This window comes from Lontra canadensis, unplaced genomic scaffold, assembly GCF_010015895.1.
Source record: "Lontra canadensis isolate GAN:19392208 unplaced genomic scaffold, GSC_riverotter_1.0 scaffold6, whole genome shotgun sequence".
Classification (NCBI taxonomy): domain Eukaryota; kingdom Metazoa; phylum Chordata; class Mammalia; order Carnivora; family Mustelidae; genus Lontra; species Lontra canadensis.
Genome location: NW_022631000.1, coordinates 15,521,436 through 15,547,953, shown reverse-complemented (window position 1 = coordinate 15,547,953; position 26,518 = coordinate 15,521,436). Strand labels below are relative to the sequence as shown.

Genomic DNA, 26,518 nt, shown 5'->3' with positions numbered 1-26,518 from the left:
CCTGTTCTAGTTGCTGCGGATACAGCAGTGTACAAAACAGTAACGGAACAAACATTCCCCTCTCCTTGTGGAGCTTATACTGTAAATAGGTAAGTGGAACGTATAGCACATCAGGCGCCATGACAGAGAGAGAGTCATGGGGGGAAGGAGCATAGAGAACACCGGGATGAGGGTGGGGTGACAATATGAAAGAAGGAAATTCTCTCTGAGGAGGTGACATGTGAAGAGAAGCTGAGGAGAGCTCAGGACTGGACAATTCGAGCCTCTAGAGGAGGAAGATTTCCAGGCAGAGGGCACAGGAAGTGCACACTCCCTATCTGGGGGCACACATGGTTGCTGGACATGTAACAAGGGCATTAGTATTGCTAGAACAGAGCAAGAAAGGGAGAGTGAAAGAAGATGAAATCAGCAGGGACCTAGGGGGATGTTAATTGAGGAGGGCTTTGAGGCCATTGTCAGACTGTGGCTTTTGTTGAAGCCCGGTGGGTGTTAGAAAATTGAAATGGGCTCAGGTTCCAGATGTATTTTGAAGGTAGAGCCAACAAGATTTGCTGACAGATTTAATGTCATTAAAAAAAAATCTGGGATAATTCCAAGATACATGGCCTGAGCCTCAGGAAGAAATGGGCCTGCTACTTCCTGAGATGGAAAAACTCAAGAAGGCGCAGGTTCAGGGAGAAAAGGCAGGAGTTTGGTTTTCAAAATATTTAGTTTTGGGTATTTATTATATATACAAGTTGAGTTGCAGAGTAAGCAGTAGTCTGGAGCAGGGACAGAGGTCCTGGCTGCAGACGGAACATTGGGATTTATCAGATTGTAGACGATAATTACAGCCGTGAACTGGGAGACATCACCAAAGGACTAGATGTGAATGGAGAAGAAGAGGTCCAAGACTGAGTGGTGGGGTACCCCAACATTTAGAAGCCAGGAGATGAAGAAGGAAGGGCAAAGGAAACTGGAAGGGAATAGACAACATGTGGGAAAAATCAGGAAGAGGGAATAGGCAGGAAGAGGGGTAACAAAAGCATTTCAAGGAGTAGAAAGTGATCAACTATCAATCAAATGCTGTCGGCGGCCCAAAGAAGATGAGGTCTTAGAATGGGCCGACTGGATCTTGGCAAAGTAGAGGTCATTTGTTACTTTGGCAAAAGTTGTTTCCATGCAGGATGGGAGGGTAGATGTGATTGTTGTGCATTCAAGAGAGATTAAGAAGAAAACTGCAGACAGTGAGTATAGACAACTCTGGTTAAGCACACAGACTCATGGGCTAGACAGCCTGAGTTTAAATCTGGAAACTACTACTTCCCAACAAGTTTGTTTTTTGTTTACTGGTTGTTTTTGTTTTGTTTTGTTTTTTTAAGAGGTGGGAGGGGCAGAGGGAGACAGAGAGAATCCCAAGCAGTGTTCATGCTCAGCAGCACGGAGCCTGACGCAGGGCTGGATGACTCTGAGATCATAACCTGAGCCAAAATCGAGAGTCCCACGCTAAAACCAATTGAGCCACCAGTTGTCCCTCCCAACAAGTTGTATAACCTTTCAGTACCTTGATTTCTCTATCTAGACTATGGGGATACAGTGCCTACCTCATAGGGTTGTTGTATCAGACATAAAATGTACAGATGGTATGCTAAGTATTAACTAAAACAGTCCTTATCACGGATTTTCTCAATCCTCAATAAGATAGGGACCTATTGCTGGTTCTGGAGACTAAAATCATAAAAATTGTTTGAGCAACTATGATGAAAATTCTGCTAACCCTGATCTATGCCTAGTGCTTTATGACAGATTTGGATCGAACTCCCTCAAGGGAATGTCATATCTCATTTTCCACACAGTGTAACATTCTGGTTTAGTAAAAACAGTTTAACAAAATACACAGTGATCCAGAATATTTAATGAGTTTGAGCTTTTCCAAGCACTAATATTCTTTAACTCTGAAAGATCCCCAAAGATTTTTTCCAATCCCATTAAGCTTCAGTGGTGGTTCACATAAAGTACTTAGAAATATACAACACTCAAAAATGTTATGGCATTGATGAGTCTATGCTACAAGAACAGTTCATCTGGCATTCTGTCAAACAGACATCTTTATCAACTAACACTTCTGCATTACAATAAAAATTGACATTTGTATAATGATCCCGAAGCATTTTATGACTATGATTACTACACTTCTAATGTTGTGTATATTTTATGACGTCCCAAACCTTTCCCAAATGGAAATCCAATTATAACTCTGATGGCAATTATTAATCAAAACGTTTGATTAATCAGAGTGTTCCATTCCCCAATCACATTGGAGAACACAGAATTTACTGTAAATGTGGTGTTTCTTTTCTATCTTGAGGACACCCGAGTTAAATAAAATGGGAAGAATAAAAGTAATTATATAGAGAGAATAGGAATGAGACCCTCGTCTACTGAAGCTGGCTAGCCATGTGGCCTAAATTATTTAATTTCTCTTACTTCCGTATAAGGGACAATGATGCCGCCCAATCGAGGGTCACAGCAGACAGCCTGGAACAAGAGAAGTTAAGTGTTCTCTGTATTGTTACTGACAGTACTTTTATTATTGCTGGGGCAGTTGTCCTAGGGTGAGGACCCAATAAGCGAGCACCAGACCAAAGACCGAGCAATTCAGAGCTATCAAATATGCATTAGATGCAAATATGCATTGGCTTCACATGTTAATTAAGGCTTGAGTTAATATTAGAAATATAGAGTCGCCATTGTCTTTGTGAGGAAGCCTCAATTAATTATAGGAGCTCAATAAACATACAGGGTATGTGATATATTCATATGGATTTACTCCAAATGGATGGCTTTCAGGGTGGGGCTGGAAAAAACAGCCTCCACTCCGATTTCTGGGCTGCCTGCAAGGACAGCCACAGCCACTCAAGGCTTCAGGGATGCTCACACAGCCTCCTGAATGACTGCACTCCCCTAAATGACAGGGGGACAAATGGCTGCTGTCTCACCACACATCTCCCCTTCCCATCTCCTCCACCCTCCCCGCCAGCCCAGCCCACTAGGCACGTGCCAGCAATGAGCTGCCTGCCTCCCTGGGATCCTCAGCTCCATTAATAAGCCCTGCAAGGCTGATAATTGGGGATTTGTGGAGCCTGCAGTCTTTCAATAAGCCAGGTTGTTATGGAAACCAGAGGCAGACCTCCATGTCCATGCTATTGATCCTAAAAAACAAAATAAAATAAAAGTGGAGTGTTGGAAATGATCATTTCATCCACTCTTCCCATCGTTTTATTTCAGAAGTTTGCCTCCAATGTGCACACAGGAGAACTCACAACTCTTCTCTCTTGTGCTTTCCTGCTCAGCACTCCCCCACCCCTTTCTTAATTACAACTGGATGTGTCTTCACCTCTAGCAAAAAATCAGCTGAGCAGGGTACTACAGAAACACCAGAGTAGACACGCTAAATTTGGTTTAACTCCATGGCATTAATTCTGATTATTTGAGCCAAGAAATCAGTGATGAATATCAATGTGCTTTACCCACCGGTAAAAAAACAATAATTGAACGGGCAAAAAATCAATCAATCAATCAATCAATCATGGCCTCAGAGTTTCTCACTGGCCTCTCAAGAGTTATTGTTCTGTAGCAAGATGGCCACCACCCACAATGAGTCATGGTATTGTGTTCAATGAAAGGAGAGTCCAGCTCTCTAACTGCTCAGTAGAAGGGAACAGTTTTCTTGGGCCTGCGTGGCTCAGGTGGTGATCCCAGGGTCCTGGGATCGAGCCCCGAGTTGGGCTCTCTGCTCCGCGGGGAGCCTGCTTCCTCCCCTCTCTCTCTCTGCCTGCCTCTCTGCCTACTTGTGATCTCTCTCTCTCTGTCAAATAAATAAAATCTTTAAAACAAAAATAAATAAATAAATAATAAATAAAAATTAACTGACAACCTCCTTACAACAAAAATCTGATGACTGACTGCTTTCGGCTCATGAATTCAGGCATGATGCCAGAACATACCTGACTGGGATAGCTGTGAGGAGCACTAAATGGATCCAGTCTGGAGGCTGCTGTGGGCTCAGGATCCCGGACGCCGCCCCCACACTGCAGAGATCCAGACACCATTGTTTCCTGCTGAACTTCCCATCTCTGCCCAGCAGAGGGCGCCAGCGTAATTCCGTTCCCAGAAGTGGAGCTTGGGTGGAATGCTAAAATCAGGAATTACTCTCCAGGAAGAAATGACTTCAGGGGAGCCACAGAGCAGATGCAATCAGTAGGGTTGGTACAACTTATTGTGACTGGGTCCTACTTTTACGCCGTCCTGAAACTAATTTTTATTTTTCAGTCCTTCGGAAATGATTCAACAGTCCAAGTGCTGTTCATTTAAACTGCTTTAAGGGGTAAACTAAAATTACTATTAGGCTTTGCAGTGAATTAGTAAGTGTAGATTGTGCTTTGTATAGCTCTTGTAGAAATACCAGAGTCCTTAATGGAGAAAAATAATATAATAAGGCACCCTCTATTCATTGGCACCATCAAGTCCTTTGGCCACTAAAGTGCTTTTCAATAAGCAGGGCCAGCAGATCCACCGTCCCCTCTGAATTCCTTCTCTGCAATTATAGCCTGCAGCTTGCAAGTAGATACATTGATTTTTATTGGTCCTGGTTGTGTTTTGTTTTTTTTTAAAGATTTTTATTTATTTATTTGACAGAGATCACAAGTAGACAGAGAGGCAGGCAGAGAGAGAGAGAGAAAGAGGAGGAAGCAGGCTCCCCGCTGAGCAGAGAGCCAGAAGCAAGCCAAGACCCTGGGACCACGGACCGGAGCCGAAGGCAGAGGCGCAACCCACTGAGCCACCCAGGCGCCCCAGTTTCTTTTTTCTTTTAAGGCTCCCTGTTTTTTTCCTCTCTCAACCAGACTGCAACTTTGGTAACAGCCGATATTCGGTTTTATACATCTATATCCCCCATTGCCTAGTGCAGTATGGAAATGATACATACTAAAAATAAAAATCAGTTGAATGATGGGAAAACTCAGTTGTTGGGCCATCTGGGTTTCCTGTCTCTACTCTCATACTCATTGTGTGACCATCGGCAGACCATGCAACCTGAATCCCTGAGCATGTTTCATCTTTCATTAAAACATATATCTCCTAAAGATAGTTTTGAGTACAATGAATCTTAATCTTTTTGTGTCATGGTCCCAGCTGAATGTCTGATGAAAGACAAGGACATACAAATGTCATCCATATACACACACAATATAACACGTTGCAAATGATTTCAGGGGATTAAAGGACCCTCTCAAAGCCTCCCCCTTCCTCCCCCCCATTTCACAGGTCTATGCGATATTTAAGTTTCCTTGTAGGTCTAAGAATGTAAGACTGAAATCCAAGATGTTAGTTTATAAGCTGGTATCTACCTAGAAAGAGTGTATTAGCAATTTCCCTTAAGTTTCTGTTGAATCCCTAGATCACAGTTTCCGAGGGACCAATTACATGGAGCCTAAATTAATCCTAACATCACTACCTGTGGCCTTGGCTGACTTCCAGGCTCAATCATTGTTAATAATGTAAAGACTCAGTAATCTTGCTGAGCTACATGGTAGGCCAAATAGAATAGTCTCTGACTCCCAAAAGAGACTGCAAATCATTATGTGCCTCTCTCGCTGGCCATAAACCATGTCCTATTGGCCCATTAATTTCCTTTATAAAATCAGAAGTGTAATGCCACGGGGGAAAAAAGTTTCCTGATAGCTTTAGCCAAAAGGAACCAGAAGCAATGGTGACTTTCTATTAGGCACTTACTATGTGTTCAATAAAATACCATAGTGGGCACTTCACATGTGATCTATGTAATGCTGAGAACCACCAGGTTCAGCAACAAGAATATTACATTATTTCAGAGACGACAAAACTGATGCTGACCTAATGGCTTAAAGCTGGTTAGAGACCAGGCCTTTCATTCAAACATAGATGGGTCTAATTCTAACACCTGTGATCTTCCCCTTGCACCGAAAATCTCTAAGGAAGAGAGTTGGCTAAATCCGGGGCTGCTGCAATTCTCTGCCTACTGTTGCAGTATCCAGTACGCATACTTTTTCATTTTGTAGTACTTATATACTCTTTGAGATACTTTATTTTGGACTGAAAAAAAAAAAAGATTTTCTTTATTTACTGGATGAAAAGAATCTTTTCCACTGTTCTACCTATGGACAGATGATAGACAATCCTTGTTTTTATCATCTCCAATTTGAAGATCTGCCCAGGGGATCTCCATATGGGAAGAGGGGAGCATTGAGAACCATTTATTTCCAATTATCAGAAGAGAGGGAAGGCAAAATGATGTTCACTGAGGAGCTATACTATGCCAGTTTCTCTAAATATGTTACATTACTAAATCCTCACAACAACTGTTTGAACATCATGTTATTACCTCCATTTTAGGAATGAAGAGACGGGGGGTGGTTAAAAGAGTCATGACAGCCACACAGGTAGAAACCTGGGGATGAATCCAGGACCCCGTACTGTCTGCCTATGGTGTGTATTACATTAAAAAAATATTTCTGAAATATGCGTTGGAATCTATAATGGGTTTGTATGAAAAGAGCCATGCATGGAAACTTGTGGGGTAATGAAGCTCGACTCCTTTTTCCTTCTGCTGCCTGGAAGCAAGAAACACCTTGGTTTCTTGGTGGCAGAGGCTGCACTGGGTTGGGGGTGGGGCGGGGACTGATGTTGTAGAGGACCCTAACAACAGTGAACCCAGGCTGGGGGCTGGGGGGCAGGTTCCTCCTTGGGGACCAACCCCATCTGCCACTTCAGAGACAGAAAATCCATTTGCTAGGGAGCTCTTCAGGCCTGCTCTTTGTGAAGTCAAGAACAGAGAGTGCTAGAGATGGAAGATACTTTCAAAACCATATCCTTTTATCAGAGGGGAAGGTAAATGTGTGCCTCCCATTCCAGAGAGTATGTTCGATCTAAAGCTGCAGGGCCCCCGTCTCCTGGTGCCTAGCTCTGTGCCTCTCCTCTGCTGGTCCCGGTCTCTCCCAGTCCTGCCCCACCCATGCTTCATGCTTTCCTCTCTCCCTTTTTTCTACTTATTCTTCTTTCACTATTTCCTTTCTTATTCTTTTTGGTCCCCTGATACTTTCATTTCCGGTCCTCATCTACTTTTCGACTCCTTTTTTCCTCTCCTAGTCTCCAGCGTCTGTTCTTTTTCCCTTCCACTTCCTCTCTCCTCTTTGTTCACTGAAGGGTCCCCACCCATACCCTACCTGGTTTTTCTGGGACACCGACTTCTTCTCATACTTCGACCAATTTCCCTTCCGAGCCAAACCTCCAGTTGCAAAGTGTCTGGGTGCCTGGCTGATATTCAGAAAGTCATCGAAAGGAGGTGCCTGATTTATAAAGCTAAACAAGTTGGGCTGTGAGCAATACAATTGGATTCTTGGCTTAAAAACCCATAAGTTTTATTGTGGGTCTTCGAATTTGAAAACTGAAATACTTCTGTCCTTTTCTCAAGCTGCATATGAAGTTCAAAGTCACTGACACAGGAACACGCAGGGTGTGTTCTAGAGACATTACAAATACAGTGTGGCTAAAGAAGAGTGATGAGGGGCAGAGTGGAAAAACATTAGATCAGAGAGGTAAGCAGAAGTCAGATCACAAAGGGCCTTAGAGGCCATGGTAATCCTTTAGATTTCACTCTAAAGGGATACATTTGTAGGGATACATTTGTAGCTTTGTATGAGTGGTCTTCAGAATAACCCGTTATACTGGGATCCCTGGGTGGCTTGGCCGGTTAAGCATCGGGCTCTTGGTTTCAGCTCACGTCATGATCTTATGGGTCATGGGAATGGAGCCTCACGTCTGCTCCACACTTAGTGTGGAGTGGGATTCTCTCCCTCTCCCTCTGCCCCTCTCCCTTAAAATAAATAAGTAAATCTTAAAAAAATTTAAAAAAGTTTAATTAGAAATTATAAGAAGAAATCAAAGCCCCTCAAACCCTAAGCCTAGATTATCAAGGCATGATTGAATCTACTCCTTTCACCCAGCTGGGCTGTTTCACACTGTGATTGTAATCATTCAAGTGACATTTAGGATGTTAATCTCTGGAGTAAAATAAGAACTGGCCCCATCGCCCATGGGTGTGTTTCCCTTTTAGGCATCCTTTTAGACAGGGGAATAAAGAGTTATTATCCACCATGGCTGAGGAGTGGAAGGAAGAAAGCGGCAGATTATTTTGGAATTTTTGAGACAGATTTTGGGCTTAGCTTTCTAGAAATATTTTTTTTGGTAGATATTTCAAAACTGCATGGATGAAATTCCTTAAGTGGTATCGCATCACAGAGGATGTTTTGTTTATATAATTATGCTGAAAATTGGAGTAGAACTAAAAAATATTATTGCATTATTAATCTGTTTCTTTTTCTCAAAGACCAAGAAGCTACAGATACAGTAGTTTTATTTAGCCTTGGTTAGTAACCCCGGGTGAGTCCCCTAACTTCCATTTGTTTACAATTTGCAATATGAGCAAATGCTTATAGATTTCAACCATTCGAACAACTCCTATTTGAATTTGAACAACTAGAATTTGAACAATTCCTGTAATATATCTGGGAAGAGCATCTGTTGATAAAACAAACAATTCAGGCTACACATAGAGTGGACACCTGAAAGAAAAGATGAATTCTGAATTATGTTCAGTGGCGTCTGAATCATGCCAACATTCAAGGACTTTCGAAATTGGCTTTAAGTGTAGAACAATAATTTTCAGTTATTATTAGTTAGAATGTCAAAATTTTACCAAGAGCCAGAAACAGTGGAGGAAAAGGGGATTATGGGATAGTGGAAGACCCAGATCCTTGCTCGCCTGATTCAGCAAGACAACCCAATTTCCAGAAACCACTTCTGAGGGGCTACCCCATGGGATTGCAGGGCTCTAAGGAACACAGTCAAAATTCACTGATTTAAGGTTTCAAAGCAAGTTTTTAGAAAATAAATTTTCCTTGGACGTCTGATTTATAAAATAAATTTGGCATCACTTCAATACTGTTTAGAATTTAAAAAAAAAAAAACAGACCATTGTTTCATGTACTCAACACCATGCTGAGAGGCTACTCAGACCAATTCTATCTGTGTCTAAACAGTTGGACTATAATAAGGGTGGTGTTATGTTGACCTTCTAAATAATACACATAATCTAGTATAAATCAACATGGCTGCAGGGTCCATACTCATCGTGAAAACCAGCTGCAGGACTGCGAGGGACAGGTCTGTGCCTGACATTGGCCATTTTACTGGTCATGTGTAAAAAGACAGTAAGAGAGATATCTCTTAATGTGTTTCCCATTTACAGCGCAAGGATAGAGCAGAGTAAAAGGAGCCCTGGGCCTTATTTCCCCCTGCCATTCTCAACCAGATAAGCTAGGTTTGGGGGTTTTGTGTATGTCTATTTGAAACTCATTTGAACAAACAGTACCCTGGCTAAAAACTTTTTAAGACTTCTGTCCTCGATAATTCCTCACTAGTCTGATCCCACCTTCTGTGGCTTCATGGTGTCACAAAGCTCTGCCTAGGAATAAAAGCATCATGCTCCCTAAAAATTAGTATGAGGAAAAGAAAGAGGCAGCGTTTCCTCTACATTAAAGGCCAGAAAAGCCAGCATGGTCATGATTCAGTCTGAACCCTGAATTCGCCACTGGAAAGATAAAAAGTCTTTCAACTAATTAAAAAGATGCCGCTGAGATCACACTTTTGAGAGCAATAAATATATCAATTCCTTCTGTAGCAACTATTTTCCTAGTTGTATAGCAGGTATGATTCTGAACTTTACCCTTCTCCTTAACCTTTGGTAAGTGTACGGTGCATAACAGAAATCAATGCAAATGTTAAAACTAGTTCTCAAGGCATATGTTACACACACACACACACACACACACACACGTTTGTGAGTGTTATAGAAAGTTATTTATGTGCTTCTATACCAACACACTGGGAGCTGATGACTACTGTTCCAGTATTTTAGTCACGAAAAGTAAAGTGTATTAACTTGTAGAATATATTCATTTGGGATATGATGAAGCTGGCTCACACTGGCTACTGAAAGTAAGTTGTTAGCATCACTTCCCATCTGTGTGTTCAGTGACAACACATTGGTAGCCTGAAATCAGCTACGATGGGAGTATTTATACCACTGAAATTGGCAAATACTACAAATCAGGGCTTTTTCAATTTGGGTTTTTGTTTTGTTTTGCTTTGGAGAGCCAGTTTACTAGTACATCACTGCAGATATCTGATAAAGCCATCAATCATGAACGATTTATGGTTTGGTTTGTTTGCTTGTTTGTTTGTTACACTGTAACCATATCCATGCGCAATCATCAGGAAACTCAGGGCCAATGGCCAGACAATGACTACAATGAAGATAGGGAGAGAGTAACAAAGAGAAACATTATTCTATAATACGTGAAAGTATGATAAATGCTCCTTCTAACACATCTTTCAAACCAATCCTCTGGTGGAGACTTCTGATGTGAGGCAGCCGGAGTTCCCAGATTAATAGGAACATGAAAAACTATTCATTTATTGTGTGATACTCTTGCAAAAGCCTGCTCTATCAGAACGTTAGGAAAGTAGAGAAGGGTTTCAGTTCATAGAAGCTCAAGAACAATAAGCAATTTAACAACTGCACCCACCTTGTATCCAGACCACACTCAATGTAGCACAAAAACAGTGCTACATCTTAAAGATCTACCTTTCTGCTGGGCTGAGAAACATCCATAAATAGCTAATCAGAGAGTGGCAAGATTTTGTTTCATTTTTACCCTCTGCTTTTCCTTAAAAACTGGCAAGAAAGAGGAAATTGACCTGTGTTTTTCAAGGGAAGACAGGTTCTTTCCACCTAGCCTAGTTAAACTTTCCAGGTGAAAGGAGAAAGGAGGGAAACAAACATCTTCCCCCTGCTGCTTTTCTTTCTGGAATGATCTGATTACACTGATGGGAAAATGCGGCAAATGCATGGCTGAACTCCGTGCTTGCTCAGCCCTTTTGACTGGACGAGAGACAGTTTCATAGAGTAGTGCCCTGTCTTTCTTTTTTACTCAATCCGTGAGAGTTTATATGTGGGAAGAAATCTATTCAACCTCCCACTTCAACGTTCCTTATGGTCTGTAGCCTGAACAGCTCACAAGCCATACACAAATTATGTTTATACTGCTGTGGGAAAGGAGACTAGGCAACAGGAGTGGGAAAGCCCGTTTTCTGGTCTCTGTCCCAACACTGTGGGCTTGGGAACATATTAACAATTCATCCTATAGTGGGGCACAGCAGGTTCAGGAGACTCTTAACACCCTGTGAAGATTACTTAAACATGTCAGATGAGGAAAAGGAGCCAAGGAACCTGGCAGATCATTCCTTCTCCGGGTGTACCTGTCACACACTGGCACGAGCCTCACATAGGTCACTCACGGGGCTGGAACGAAATTAATCACCTGCTTTCAGAAGGAAGCAGCTTCGGTTTCCTCTAGTTTTCAATATGTTTCTGAACATGAGGCAAATGCTCACTCTGGTCTCCGAATGGCTTGAAATCTAGCTACCTCAGGGATGACGTATGCCTCTGAGTAACAGCAAAATTTCCAGCAAGCTCTGTATTCAGCCTCCAAAACAGCAGAAAGGTTGACAGCAGCACAGCTTCCTGGTTAAGCACTTAGAATCTACCTAGAGGTTGGCATGTGTCATAAACGGGAATTGTCGAGCTGTTTTAGAAATAGTGGTGATCCTGAGAGCCTCTGTCCGACATTTTGGTTCCATGAAAGGGTAAGCTCACTCCCAGAGAATGCAAGGAATTTGCCTGCCCCAAACATTCAGGTTAGAATCCAGTCTCTTAGGTCAGTTTAGGGCTTTTTCTATTATAATACCATTTTTCACTTATTCTTAATTCATTCATCAAATACTTACCGGCTGCCTCCTATTTCCCATTGTTACAGGAGCCAGGGACTTGACAATAAACAGAACATATCATGGAACTCTTTCCTCCACTATGGATTCATCTTCAATAGCTGCTGCTGAATTAGGACTTGAGTTATTTATATTTTTGTGTTAGTTCAAGTGAAAGGTAGTTTCTCAAGTTTTGGCTTTTTTTTTTTTTTTAGTAGATACATCTTGTCCTTCAAGACTCAGCAGAGGTGACCTCTGCCCCAGGAAGTCTGCCTGGGCTCTTTTCCCCTATTTAGCCTACACAGAAGTCTCATTTTCACACACTATAAATTTCATCATAGATAGCCTCTGTCCTGACTCCTGGCAGCCCCAACTCATTGTACACTCACAGACACATTCCAGGAACACACCCACCAGCAGAAGCAGGGTAGGGGTGCTCTCCACACAGATCCTCTGAGAGACTCACAGGCATTCCCAGAGCCATCTGCCCCCTCCCTCTACTCTTGGCTTCTTGATGGCCTTAAGAGTGGAAAAACATGTAGTTCATTGTTCTTCCGGATTTCCTCTGACAGCCTGAACTCATGGGCAGTGCTTTCCCTATATGTGAGATCTGTGTACGTGTGTGTGTGTGTGTGTGTGTGTGTGTGTACATATGTGCTAGTGAGTTGGCAGAAGAGTAGGTTACAAGCATAGATACATGTCTGTACATAGAAATGCTTAAACATGTCTAAATTACATTTTTCATCTCTTCATATCCCAAAGAGAAGATTTTGCAAAGCTATATAAATGTTCATCTCTACTCTACCTGAGAAATACACACATTCACCATGCATCAGCAATAAGGGACTATTTTAGGGGAATGCCTTCTGGTTTCTATTACAAAATCCAGAAGTTTCTACTAACTAATACTGGAAAAAAGGTTTAAAAAAAAAAAACAAAACTAGTCTCAGGACTTACTTGACTATATATATGCCTCCAGGAAAGAATATTTTTTTTTTTTTAAGATTTTATTTGTTTGACAGAGAGAGAGAGATCACAAGTAGGCAGAGAGGCAGGCAGAGAGAGAGAGAGGGAAGCAGGCTCCCCGCTGAGCAGAGAGCCCGATGCGGGGCTCGATCCCAGGACCCTGAGATCATGACCTGAGCCGAAGGCAGAGGCTTTAACCCACTGAGCCACCCAGGCGCCCCAAGAACATGATTTATAAGAAAAAGCAACTAGCCTTCCCAGGGTACTTTTTCCCCCTTGAAGATACCTTAAAGATGGTATTCTATTCTAAACAGAATAGTATGAGATGATCAAACTGAAATCTTTTAACTTTTACATTCCCTTAATTTGTGATTTTGAAGATTGAAAATATGTGTAAGAATTACTAAGTACTCACAACTAGCCTGTTCCTCACCTGCACCAGCTCTTCCTGGAATGTTTGAGAGCCCAAATCCAGCCACTTAGGTTTGTTACCTAATTTCACTCATGGTCTAAGATTCAATTTCTGTGGCTGTAGAATGAATAAAAGAATTGAAGGAACACTGTATTGAGCCTATCCATATAATTCTTATGCTTTAGTGACACTCTCCTGACAAAATTTTTTAAAATGCTTATCAACCACAATTGTCTGGCAGATATGCAGCCATCGCTCTACACAGGAATCCAAGGCTCTGTGCACTCTTGGAGCTGCTTTAATTATTTTAATAAATAAGATGGGTATAAAAATAAAAAGTGAATTAAGTCTAAGATGACAGTGAAACTATTAACAGCAAATTATGGCCACTGTAGCTATAGCTTTGCATCTCAGAGACAGGGTCAGGAGAGAGATAAACGAGAATCTAATGATATCAGAAAACATCATTGTCATCTCCTCATTTTCAATCTCAAGTATAAGGTGGGTTAGAAAATTTCATTTTTTGGGTTAGAAAATTTTCTAACTATTTATTATTCTAATAAATAAATAAATAAATTTTATTTATTTATTTATTTATTTACTGCAGTCTCTTGGGCTTTCAGTGTAACCATAAACTTTCTTAAAGCTGACTCTTCCTGGATTCTTTGCCTCTCTATTTAGACTTATTATCTGCCCTGTCCCCTAAACCCACTTTCTAATAGTTTAGAAAATAAGGGATTGCAGGAAAGCAAGGAGGGTTGAGTAAGAGGCCATGTGGCCGGGGCACCTGGGTGGCTCAGTGGGTTAAAACCTCTGCCTTCGGCTCAGGTCATGATCCCAGGGTCCTGGGATCGAGCCTCGCATCGGGCTCTCTGCTCAGCAGGGAGCCTGCTTCCTCCTCTCTCTCTCTGCCTGCCTCTCTGCCTCCTTGTGATTTCTGTCTGTCAAATAAATAAATAAATCTTTAAAAAAAAAAAAAAAAAAAGAGGCCATGTGGCCACACTCGAAAGACACTTCTTCAGTCTATCCCTGCATACCTGCCTTTTGGAACTAGAAGGCAGAGCGGACCTAGTTGAACACACTTACTTTGCATGTGTGAACCTAAGCCCAGAGGTGGAAGGTCTGGCCTGGAATCACACACAGCAGAACCTGAACGAGGACCCAACTCTCTTGACTGTAGGTAGTGTTCAGTCTATTTATGCTGAAAATACAGAGCCCTTGCACCAAATACTGCCCGTAAGATATTGGATCTATTAAAAACATGGATTTTATTCATCATCTTCACGAAAACAATTTATGGGCAATTCTTTTAAATAAGCCCAGAAATAAATTATTTGCTTAGAGAGACAAGCTTTATTACTGTGAGATCAATAACTGGCAAAAGCTGTTTTGAAAAGGCAGAGATTCAGATTTTCTTGCTTATAGGAATTGGTCTGAGGTTCAGCACCTGATTCAGTCATTGCCTTATGACACAAAGTTCACACATGACTAAGAGGGTTGGCAAAACGGACATATCCTCTCACACCCCTCCCTCCTCTTTCTGCATGCTGTAAACCATATCATCTTTGGAGACCTTCAAGGGCTCAGGTTCTGTAGCTTGAAGCAGCACCACTGGTTTCCTTCTTCCCCTCCTTTTATGTCTGGTTATAGAAAGCTTTCCATTCTTTATTTAATGAAGCTATGACTGTGAGAAGAAAATAAGAGTAATGACCACTCAGTGCTTTCTAGTCCATTAAATTGAGTGCTCTCCTTTCTCTCCATGTTTAGCCAAATGGACTGTGTAACCCTTGCTGCTCTCAGTTCTGTCTCCTCCTCCTCCTCCTCCTTTTAATCCTTCTGGGATCTTGTGTGCATGTGTATGTGTGTAGAGAAAATGAGAAAATATATTTTATGAATATAACTAGCATCTGAAAGTCATCTGTATTTTAAGAAATACTCTTTCATTTTCAATTCCAAATATAGCTCTACAGTTTAAAATTAGCAGAGCTACTTACATGCCTTTCTGATTATTAGCTTCCTTTATGAGGCAATAGTAATTATTTAATATGAGCTATGAAAGAATAGATGAAAGTTTTCAAAATGTGAGTTTCTGGACTCTAAAACATCTCTTCTTATCTTTTGTCAGCTTACATTTTTTAAATTGAAAAGAAGAGTGATTGCTCTCCAACCTGCTCTCTCTATTAAGTTCTTCATATTATTTTAGTCACAAGTAGAAAGGTACTGGGGCCCTTTAGAAATGTACTTGCCAGGGTGCCTGGGTGTCTCAGTGGGTTAAAGGCTTTGCCTTCGGCTCAGATCGTGATCCCAGGGTCCTGCATTGGGCTCTCTGCTCAGCAGGGATCCTTCTCTCCCCCACTCCCCTTCTCTGCCTACCTGTGATCTCTGTCAAATAAACAAATAAAATCTTAAAAAAAAAAAAAAGTACTTGCCAAAAGGGAAGAAAAAGATGTAAGCAGAATTTTAAAAGATACTAATTTTGACAAGCCAAATTCAGGGTAGGGATAACCTAGAACACGTGAAATTACTTTCATCTAACTGAGATCTGAAAATTTCACTTTCTAATGTTCAGCTCTCCCAACATATTCAATGGAGTCAGTAGTACTTCTGTTAAGAACAACCAATTTCAACTGATTAGGCTTAATAAGACAGTAGTACTTAATGATTTTCAAACTAGGAACCCCAAACTCAGAACTAGTTTAATATTCTGAATAATTTTGGGGTGATGGAGCTATGAGGGAATTATGGCCAGGAGTATGGGTAATTACTAGTTACTCATCTGTAAAAGTGATCACTCATGATTCCTGGACAAGAGCCTAGAGGATCTAATTATATAAATGAAAGGGATGTTCTTAGATTAAGACACAATATTGGGGTTCTTAGATCTCCTCCTTGTCTTTGTTTGTTTGTTTTTTGGACTAGTACTTGTAGTGGTATCGGGGTTCAATGTAAGGCTCAGCACCTGGTTCAGCTACTTGCTAGCTTTTGAAAGTGATTAGGTGCTACAATCTCTCTGAACCTCAGACTCCTCTTCTGTCAAAGTACTTATACCACAGAGTGCTCTTGATGACTAAATAGGGGTAACCCCCATATAAAAGTCAGCACAGGGTCAGACGCTTGACAAATGCTCCTTAAGTGCTAGCTGTTATAAAAACCATGCATTTTAGATCTTGAAAAAACCTTAAAAGCCAACTCTCTCAGCCCCTCCTCTTAAAACTGGAACCTAGAGAGAAACAATGACTTGCTTAAAATTCACAGCTGGTTAGCAGAAATATTGAGGTAGAACCATAGTCTCCTTATTCTAGCCCAGTGTCCTTTCCTCTGCATCATCTTACTGGGCACACAGGACCCAGAACAGCCCAGGAAAGTTCTGGTTGGTGCTGTCCAACAATAATCAAAAAATGTCACAACTGCTAAGAAAAAGAGAAAATGCAGGAATTGATAAAACTGCACCTTAAAAGAGATGTAAAGAACTGCAAGGCTAGGGCGCCTGATTGGCTCAGTAGGTTAGGCCTCTGTCTTTGGCTTAGGTCATGATCTCTGGGTCCTGGGATGGAGGCCCACACTGGGCTCTCTGCTCAGCAGGGAACCCGCTTCCCCCTCTCTCTCTGCTTGCCTCTCTGCCTACTTGTGATCTCTCTCTCTCTCTCTCTGTCAAATAAATAAATAAAATATTAAAAAAAAAAAAAAAAGAACTGCAAGGCTAAAATTAAGGGGACAATATAGAGTCCTATCAGTCTGGCCCCTGGTTCATCACTGGCTGTCTTTGGGCAGAATATGCATTACTTAGCCCCTATTCTCAGAATATAAAAGCAGAAAAGAAAATATTTTCAAGTGCCATTGGATCGTTGTCAAGAAAACACAATAAAAATGATTACTCAGGCAATATAAAAATGCTCCATAAAAACTTAATAATCAACAGTTTTAAGCGGCATGCCACTGGGTATCTGACAGGGTGCCCATGTTTTATAGACAACATTTATGGACTTGTACAACCCAAATTTTCACTTTTTAGGAGTTGTGTATAAATTTGGAAAATGGTTGAAATCACATTTCAAATCAAAACTGCTTATGAGACACCCTGCCATATAAGTGTAAATATCCTTGGGAAATCTCACATCTAACAGTGCTTGGGGAAGAGGACCTGCCCTTCTGAGAGCTAAACATGTTATGGATGGTTACCCTGAGCTGTAGGAAAACTTAGCTTGGAGGAACAGAAAGAATTGCCCCAAATCCAGAAACATGGGGTGGACACTTAAGTATGATTCCAGAAACTGTAAGTTTTGCATCCATTCTTTTGGCTAACAATTTGGCAATAAAGACACATAATAAAGAAACTTTTTTTTAGCATGCTTCACATTGCATAAAGCACTGTCTTACTCATATTTCATCCCATGATGCCTTGGCATACATAAGTAGTCCTTACCTTCTTGAAGAATTTAATTTAGTTGAGATTATTACTATGATTGTTTTCAACACCATTCCCTAAATTTAACCCCACATGCACTACTGGATCGAGACTCCTTAAGATCAGTGGCCATACCTTACTCATCTCTGTGATCTTAATGCCTAGCACAGTAGAAAGTCAATATAAATGGAAGGAAAAAAAAGAGGAAGGAAGGGGGAGAGGGAAGGAGGTAGGAAGCAGAAAATGGAAAAGGAAAAGAGGTGTGACAATGACAAAACTCCCCTGTTTCAGCATAGGAAAAGATGCTCAACATCACTCATCATCAGGGAAATACAAATCAAAACCTCGATGAGATACCTTACACCTGTCAGAATGGCTAAAATTAACACAGAAAGCAACAGATGTTGATAAGGACGCAGAGAAAGGGGAACCCTCTTACAATGTTAGTGGGAATGCAAACTGGTGCCACCACTCTGGAAAATAGTATGGACGATCCTCAAAAAGTTAAAAATAGAACTATCCTGCCATCCAGCAATTGTACTACTAGGTATTTACCCAAAGGATACAAAAATAAATATTTGAAGGAGTACATGCACCCTGAGGTTTATAGCAGCATTATCAACAACAGCCAAACTATGGAAAGAGGCCAGACGTCCATCGATTGAAGAATAGATTAAGAAGAGGTGGTACGTATATATAACAGAATATTACTCAGCCATCAAGAAGAATGAAATCTTGCCATTTGCAATGACATGGATGGAATTAGATGGTATTAATTAAGCTAAGTGAAATAAATCAGTCAGAGAAAGACAAATACCATATGATTTCCCTCAGATGTGGAATTTAAGAAACAAAACAGATGACCATATGGGAAGGGAAAAAGAGAGAGAGAGAGAGAGAGAGAGAGAGAAATAAGCCATAAGAGACTCTTAACCATAGAGAACAAACTGAGGGTTGATGAAGGGAGGTAGGTGGGGGATGGGCTAAATGGGTGATGGGGGTTAAGGAGGGCACTTACTGTGATGAACACTGGTTGTTATATGTAAGTAATGAATCGCGAAATTCTACTCCTAAAACCAATATTATACTGTATGTTAACTAACTAGAATTTAAATAAAAATTTGAAGGAAAAAAAACCTCTCATGTTTTGAAGGTCATTACTGGTGACTCCAGTTAGAAAGAAGTAATGAGACCATGGAAATAAAATGCAGCCAAGTTCAACATACAGAAAACCTAAGGTAATGCAGAGTTACACCTCCCACTAGTATTAGTCAAGTACCCTGTGGCAACCACCTCTTCAACCTCTCTGATTTCTAGCCACCTGGCTTTATTACTTTGGTAGTACTCTATCACTGAATATGGCTACAGCAGAAATTTTGGAGTCTCTCCTGGAGTCAATATAACATCATGGAGAAGAGACACAGCAGAATTCCTTCACTGAGAGTTTAATGAGGAGAGCAACACTATCCAGCAAGAGACACCAAGGACATTATCACTGAAGTTGGTTTGAAAGTTCTCTCCTCATGGCTAAAGGGGAGCACTGTCCTAGATATGCCTAAACACTCCTCCTCCTATATAGGAATTGTCATCAGAAATACACTGAAATCTTTTGGTCATAGGCATACCGAAATATAGGCAGGTAGAGTGGCTAACCAGAGAGAGAGGGAGATACAGTTGGGGCTTTTAAAAAACAAAAGGAAAGAAAAAACGAACTAGCTCCAAAGGTTCATGTAAATAGCATCTACGTGTAATAAAGCCATAAATAGTAAAGGAAGTAAAATAACATATTCATAATTTACAAAGAATTGCCATTTGTATTAAAGCAGTGATCAGATTTGGTCCAAATTTGTTTACCCTCCTGCTGACAGAAATTATTGTCCTGAATTCTCTCTAGTGACTTGTTTTGCCTCACATTCTCTGCTTGTCTCTCTATACCCATCCAGGCACCCACAGAATCCTACAGCCACCCAGGTTAGACATCCACTTCCAGACAGTGGAGCTCAATTGGAAATACTGTTATTTTAACTTGGATTAGAATGAGATCCAATGGTAGATAGAAGAAAATGTGGCACAGGGCTCCTGGGAATTTGGGCCTGCTATGCTGTGATAGATCTCCCTGTCACTTCTAGCTTCTGTGATTCCTGAGACTCACCACATCTGGGTAATTTGTGCTTGTCACATACAGCAGGCAAGGCTAATAGACACATCAGTCCAGAAAGAAGCTATAGGCAGCATTTCAGAATCTAACCAAGAAGACAATAACTACCCCAAACTCAGAAACAATGTAAAATAAATCCTCCTTCATAATTACCTTCAAGCTGAACTTCACCTACACTTTCAATTACTTTTCGATGAATATATTAAAAATTAGACTAATTGAGACATTTTTCAGTTGGAATCTGTAAAACTTAGCACAGAGCACAATCTCTGTTTGCCTTCAAAAACCAAATGCTTTGTTTAATTAAATAAGTGAATGAGTAAACAAGGTTGTGGGAGGAATGGGAGTGAGTAAACAAATCATTACCTATAAATGAAATCTAGTCAATTTCATGCATTCATTCATTTATCACGTGACATTTAATGAGCATGTACTACATAAAATATTTCATTAATTCATTCAGAATTATCATATTTTGCAAAATAACAAAACTGAATTCCCTTAAAAATATATTTTAGACTTCTCATTGATTCAAGTTCTCCTTCTTTCTATTAATCCAAATCATGAGCACATACCTAAAATCACATCGTGTCTTTGTTTATTCTCATAACTTTAGAAATTCCAATTAAAAAATATGACTCCAACCATTCAAATATTTTTAAAAATCATGATTAATTTCTAAATTTATGAGAACGTAATTTCCAGCCATCATATCTGAGATTATAACCTTAAGCCTAAAGAGAAGCAGTTAACTCTCTTAATTACAGGGAACAAACTGATGGATACCAGAGGAGAGGTGGATGGAGGGATGTGTGAGATAGGTGATGGGGATTAATGAGCACATTTGTTGTGTTGAGCACCAGGTGAGGTATGGAAGTATTGAAATCACTTATATTGTATACCTGAAACTAATATGATACTGAATGTTAACTAACTGGAATTAAAAAAAAAACAACTTAAAAAACCCAATCAAAACAAGAACAAAAAAATAGTTAACAGGGTTGGTTTTGCTCAGAAAATTAAAACCAACACCTCATTCTTTATCACATGCCTTACCTTTTCTAGGGAAATACTCCCATCTTCTTAACCACAAGTTCCAGAGGTATGTAGATAGAATAATGATTTAGAATGAATCACTGATAGAAAGAGGTGTGTGATTTTTTTGGAGTTAGAGAATGCTAATAATGATAACAATGAATATAGTCTGGCTTCTTATTCACAGAATTTTGAGGGTAAGATGAAAGAAGTAGACTTGAAATATACCTAAAATAGTCACCTGTCAATTGTAATATCTAATTTAGTATCTGACATGCATATCACAGCAAATGTCCAATGATTACTTTGTCAGTATAATGGTCAGATGCCCAACATTTTTCCATGTAGTAGGTCCTTTCTCAAGGGCACAATGTGGTCCAGTCCAAATATAGGTCCTTGGACAGGTCATGTGTTAAATTCACAAAGTTCGAAAGGAGTGAACCCAAACTTTCAAACAGGCACAGAAGCAAATTTATCTTTAAAGTCTTTGAGGCAGAAAGGTATTCATGGGTCATATTAGACTGGAGAATAGTTTTGGAGACTGTTGGCCTCCTTCACTACAGTTGGATGGTTAGGGTGAGGGATGGGTCTAGTCTCCAGAGGTGACGTTCTATTAAATTGACCTTGCTCGGGGGATGCTCTATTCTAATTTGGCACAGGTTCTTTGGGCCATAAGAGCGAAATCACTCCAGCTTTCAAGTTAAAGCTCCAAACCGAAGAGAATCCAGTTCATTTTTGTAATCATAGTCAACCCTCAATTATTTATGCATTTGGTATAAAGTAGTATCTTCAGTAGTAAAATGATAATTTATGTTTGACTTCACAGCATGTTCTATATTTGGGGTTTTTCTTTTGTTTTTGGCAACATCCACAGACTTATTTTCCTAATTAGTTTGACCCTGATTCAATGTTACAATTAACATTCTCTGAGCGTACCCACACATACGCACACTACTCACCAATTGATGGTGGGGAGAATGCCCAGAAACATACTGAGGGACAGGCAAAGGTGGTCTGAGATTATGTTTTTGCTGCCAGCAATTCACAAATAGATCATCTGGATCAAGAGGGAGTTGGCTGTACTTTTAACCAGGCACTTCCAAGAGCCAAATAATCATATTAGCTAATTCCCATCTATAAAAATATATGTAACCTCTGTAATTACTTATTACACTAAGTGCATCCAGCACACTGAATACTTTTTTTTTTTTTCCTCCAACAGGACTACCTAGTTTTACTGTTTATGCTGATTCAGCTAACAAGATAATTGCCAGATCTCTCTAGTAGCCGCTATGCGGATCTGCCGGAGCTCTCTCTCAGGCCTGGAGGTACTGGGGAATGTAAGTGACCAGAGTCAGCCCTCTGCCTTGTCACTCTGGGGAATTAAGTGCAGCTTCCCTGGATTTCCTGAAAAGCCTAGACTTTTTCCCTCCCCTCCCCCCCCCCATGTCCCTGTGGCCCACCCACCCATGGCGCGGGCCCAGGGGCGGCTCACCTATCTTCTCCTCGGCTTGGCTGCTCTCCACAGAATCCGTAGGAGGCTGGGCTGTTGCCTTGGCAGCGGCATCCTCTGCAGCAGGGGTGGTGGCAGCAGCAGCAGCAGTGACAGCAGCAGGCACATCGGCTTGTTTAGGCTCCTCCTTGGCTGGGGCGTCTTCGGCCTTGGAGGACGGCGAGTTGTCAGTGGAAGCTTTAGTGGCACTTTCTGTCTCAGCAGAGCCGGCCTTCTCCTCTGAGGGGGCAGGAGCCTGGGGGGCTGCCTGCTCTGTGGCAGCATCAGGGGCGCCCTCCCCCTTCTTCTCCTCCGAAGGAGTTTCGCCTGCCTTGCCGGATTCCTCAGGCTTGGGGCCGGAGGCAGGGACCGCGTCAGTGGGAGTGGGACCTTCTCCCTCCTTCTTCTCCACGCCATCGGCCACGGGGGCTTCCTCCTTCTCATTCGCTTCCGCCTCAGCAGCTTGGGCATCCCCCTTCTTCTCTCCTTTGAGCTTTTTCCTTGTTATGTGTCCACGGAAGCTAGCCTGGATTTTGGTCGCGGCCTTATGGGCTTTATCTTCAGGTTTGATGCCATCTTGTTCGATCTTTTGGTCCTCATCGTTTTTTTCAACCTTTGTGGAGAAGGGGGAGGGGTTAAAAAAAAAAAAAAAAACAACAGAAGAAGAGGTGAAGTGATGTTCTGTTCCTTCAGATCACAGCACTCAACAAATATTCATTAAGTGATTTCTTTTGTGCCAGGCTCCATATTTGAAGTTAAGGGATCAACAATACCCTGGATTCGAATCAAGTCTTTCCTCTCTCCTTGATGGGGAAACTGAGTAGAGCACAGATTATCTTATGGGAAAACTAATGTCCTTTTGGACTTTCAGGATCACGGGTGTTATTTTGTACGGATTTCTTGCCCCAGCTCAATGTTTCTCCATTACCAAACTTAAATCAGCCTTTTATTTTGGGGATGTAACTTGATCACTCAAATTACATCCACCCTAGGTTTTAATCAAAGAGCTCCAAAAGATACTGTGTTTCAGAGTTCCTAAAAGAGAACTTGTGAAAAACCACATGACGGTTTAGAAATTATCGTGGGAAAGTCTATTGGTTTCCCCAAGATTTCAAATCTGGTCAGGAAATCAATCTGATGGAGGCACAGAGTATGATAAATAAAGGTTTAGACAACAGATCCATCAGGGTGTAGTGCAAGATGCAAATGAGTTTCAGGGCTTGGAGGGATTTGATCAGAATGTGACCACTCAGAATGCTGGTCACAAAATGATAGCTAGTTTCACCTGTATGTGTTCTAACATCAGTAATCACCATACAGACCTTCAAAATTTGAATGCATAACATGGCCATTATTTTTGAGTTAAAAAAACAACAGAATAGAAAACACTGTTTCCACATTTGAGAGAGTAGCATATATTCACTGAATGACAATTTCTTATTCCCAAAGCAATTTAAACCTAAAATTAGTTTTATATTACCATTAAGGGAGTCATCCTGATACGGAAGGCAAGAGACTAGAATACAGTTTTTGTTTTTGTTTTTTTACCATTTGTTGTAACTTTTATAGACTAATATGTGCTGTAAATAATTTGTTTCCATAAGGAAATTAAATGAGAAGATAGGCAGAAAAGGTATAGTCATGGAAAGAAATGTATAAGGAAGTACACAAAATTCTATATATAACTACATTGCTCACCATGGTGCCTTAATGTGCTTACTTATAGTCTCCATTCACTTCTTCCTTTAACTTTGGAACTTTTAACCTTTGTACACTTGTGTGAGCACTGTTCTAGTCAATGAGGAAATACAGTGGTGAACAATGCAGCAAATTTTCTTCAAAAGACTAATAATAGAAGAGTGCTTATCATGTACCAAGTCCTGTGTTTGGCCCCAGTCTTGGCTTTGGCCTGATCTTGGCCTTTACTCCAGTTTAGGAGGTAAGCCACAGCAGGCCAATACAAGGGTATATTTTCTATCTGTCATACCCGCTCTGCCCCAGTGACCCAGATCCTGTGAATCATGATGTGGGTCTGTCTGACATCCTTCACACAGGCATGTGGGCCCGTTGCTATGTAGGTTCATCAACATGCTAGTGGATATACAAAGGTATTGAAAATTGGCCACACATGAGTAAAAGCAGGACTAACAATTTTCCAGTAAAATTTAAGACAAGTTTCTCTTCTTCCTCCTCAGTTAACAGTGTTTGTATCTGTACAAAGTATGAAGGAGTGCATGAAAAGCATTTCGGAGAGGCCCATTCCTCTCCTTTCTCACGGGGCCATGCTGCGACACTGTTCAGTTCTCTGATGCGCTACTACCTTCCCTCCATCCTGCTGCTTTTGATAACTCCTACTGGGAGGCACATAGCATAATGTGGGGCATGGGAGCATCTGTCCCTGCCAGGAACTCTCAGCTCAGAGATGGAAGCATAACCCTGTTAAATTAACAGTTGTGAATAGAGCACAGAGCCAAGATGTTGTTAATTTATTTTACTCGATCTTGAGTTTTCTGAATGAGGCACAGTCTTACATGATAGGACATCTGCACTTGGGCATTGATGCCAAGCGGCTCTTTATACAAATACTGCTCCTTGGAGAGTAGACAAACCACATATTTCAGAGTGGGCAGGTGTGCATAAAAAAAGCTACAATTTTATGGTCCCTTTTTTTCTTTAAGAAACACAAAGCAAAGGGGATGAAACTTTTAAAAAGCTGGAAACATAAAAAGAAGGAAGCTGAGACTCTGCATGCTATAATGAAAGAACCTTCACATGGATAAAGCACGAGCTCCTCTTAATTCTTCCCCCCAACCGACCCACCTCTCCTTCTCTTTTAATTTTTCAGATGATCTCCCACTTTAACTTTCCAAATGATCAGGGCTGGAGGTTTGTACATAGCATCTGTGTTAAAATATCTATTTAGAAGGACTCAGACTAGGGGTGGGTGCCAAGATCGGGGGATGACCTTCATTGGAACAATTCAAGAGCATAAGGAACACAAGAGAAGAAGGGGTAGGTGGGAAGGGAGAGAATCAGGGAAGACCAAAGTTAGGGGAGAGGTGAAGGCAAATCTTGTAAGAGCTAGGCAACCAAATAGGCAGGTAGAACCAAAGAGGTGCTGAAGGTATTCCATGGGCTCTCAGCTCATTCTGGAGAAACTGCTGGACCACTTAACATCATTAGGCATTTAGAGAAAATGGATTTTACAGATTGGTTGGAAAAAAAAAAACTTATAAATGTTGCGGATAGAGGGAAAGAGACAGAGATGGAAGGGAAGGGGAAGAGAGAAGAGGAGAGGAGAGGACAGAGGAGAGAAGAGGGAAGGGAGGAAAGGGAAGAAACCAGTTTAAGATAAGATCAGATGTAAGTGATTGAATAAAAATATCCAAAGAAAAAATATTTTAAGTAAAAACTGAGTCTTAAGCTAGAAAGTACTAGATTGTGAGTGTGCATGTCTTTCTTTTATACTTGTAATCGATTCTATTAATATGACTTAAAATACAGGTAGTACCGGTTATTTTCTGATAAAATTCCTTTCAGAGTATTAGAGGTAACTGGACTAAGCGTATATTTTCTTGAGAGAGAAGCAAGAAAGAAGAGGATGTTTCCCAAGAGTGCCTTCAGGGTAATCCCAATGTGTCAGGCCACGTAGATTTTTTCCAATTGGAAGTAGAAGAACTAACACAAGACAATGGTCATTTGAGCCCAGAGAAACCAGAGATCGCTCAGCAAATTCAGCACAACTCTTTCAGTTTCTAAAAATGGTTCCGTGAAGTTAAGTGACTTGCCTAAATTTATAGCATAAGTGAGTCAGTGGCCCACCTTGTATTTGAACTCTGGTCATCTTCCCTCCCACCCAAACCCAAGTCTGATTTTATTGCATTAGTAACCTGGAATAGCTTAGGCTTTCTTGTGACAGATAATCCATAAAGCATCATGTCAACATCACCATTCACTTATTCATTTAACAATACTGAGTACCTATGCTAGGCACTATGGACACACTAGTGAACAGATGGTACTGTATCCACCCACATAAGATTCTTTTTGAAATATGCTTTTTTTGGGGGGAGGGGGAGGTGATAACCTCATGCTGCCTTAACAATCAGTAGTTTCCCAGGGATTCACATTAGACATCTAACCTTA

The 26,518-nt window shown here is 40.9% G+C and overlaps 1 protein-coding gene across 1 annotated transcript in view; it reads right to left on the bottom strand.

Moving 5' to 3' along the window:
* The window catches only part of GAP43 (growth associated protein 43), a 97,094-nt gene that overhangs the window by 23,419 nt on the left and 47,157 nt on the right, over positions 1-26,518 (bottom strand). The window contains exon 2 of the mRNA XM_032852272.1: positions 22,376-22,985. Coding sequence (XP_032708163.1) covers positions 22,376-22,985 — 610 coding nt within the window. The remainder of the gene's footprint in view (positions 1-22,375; positions 22,986-26,518) is intronic.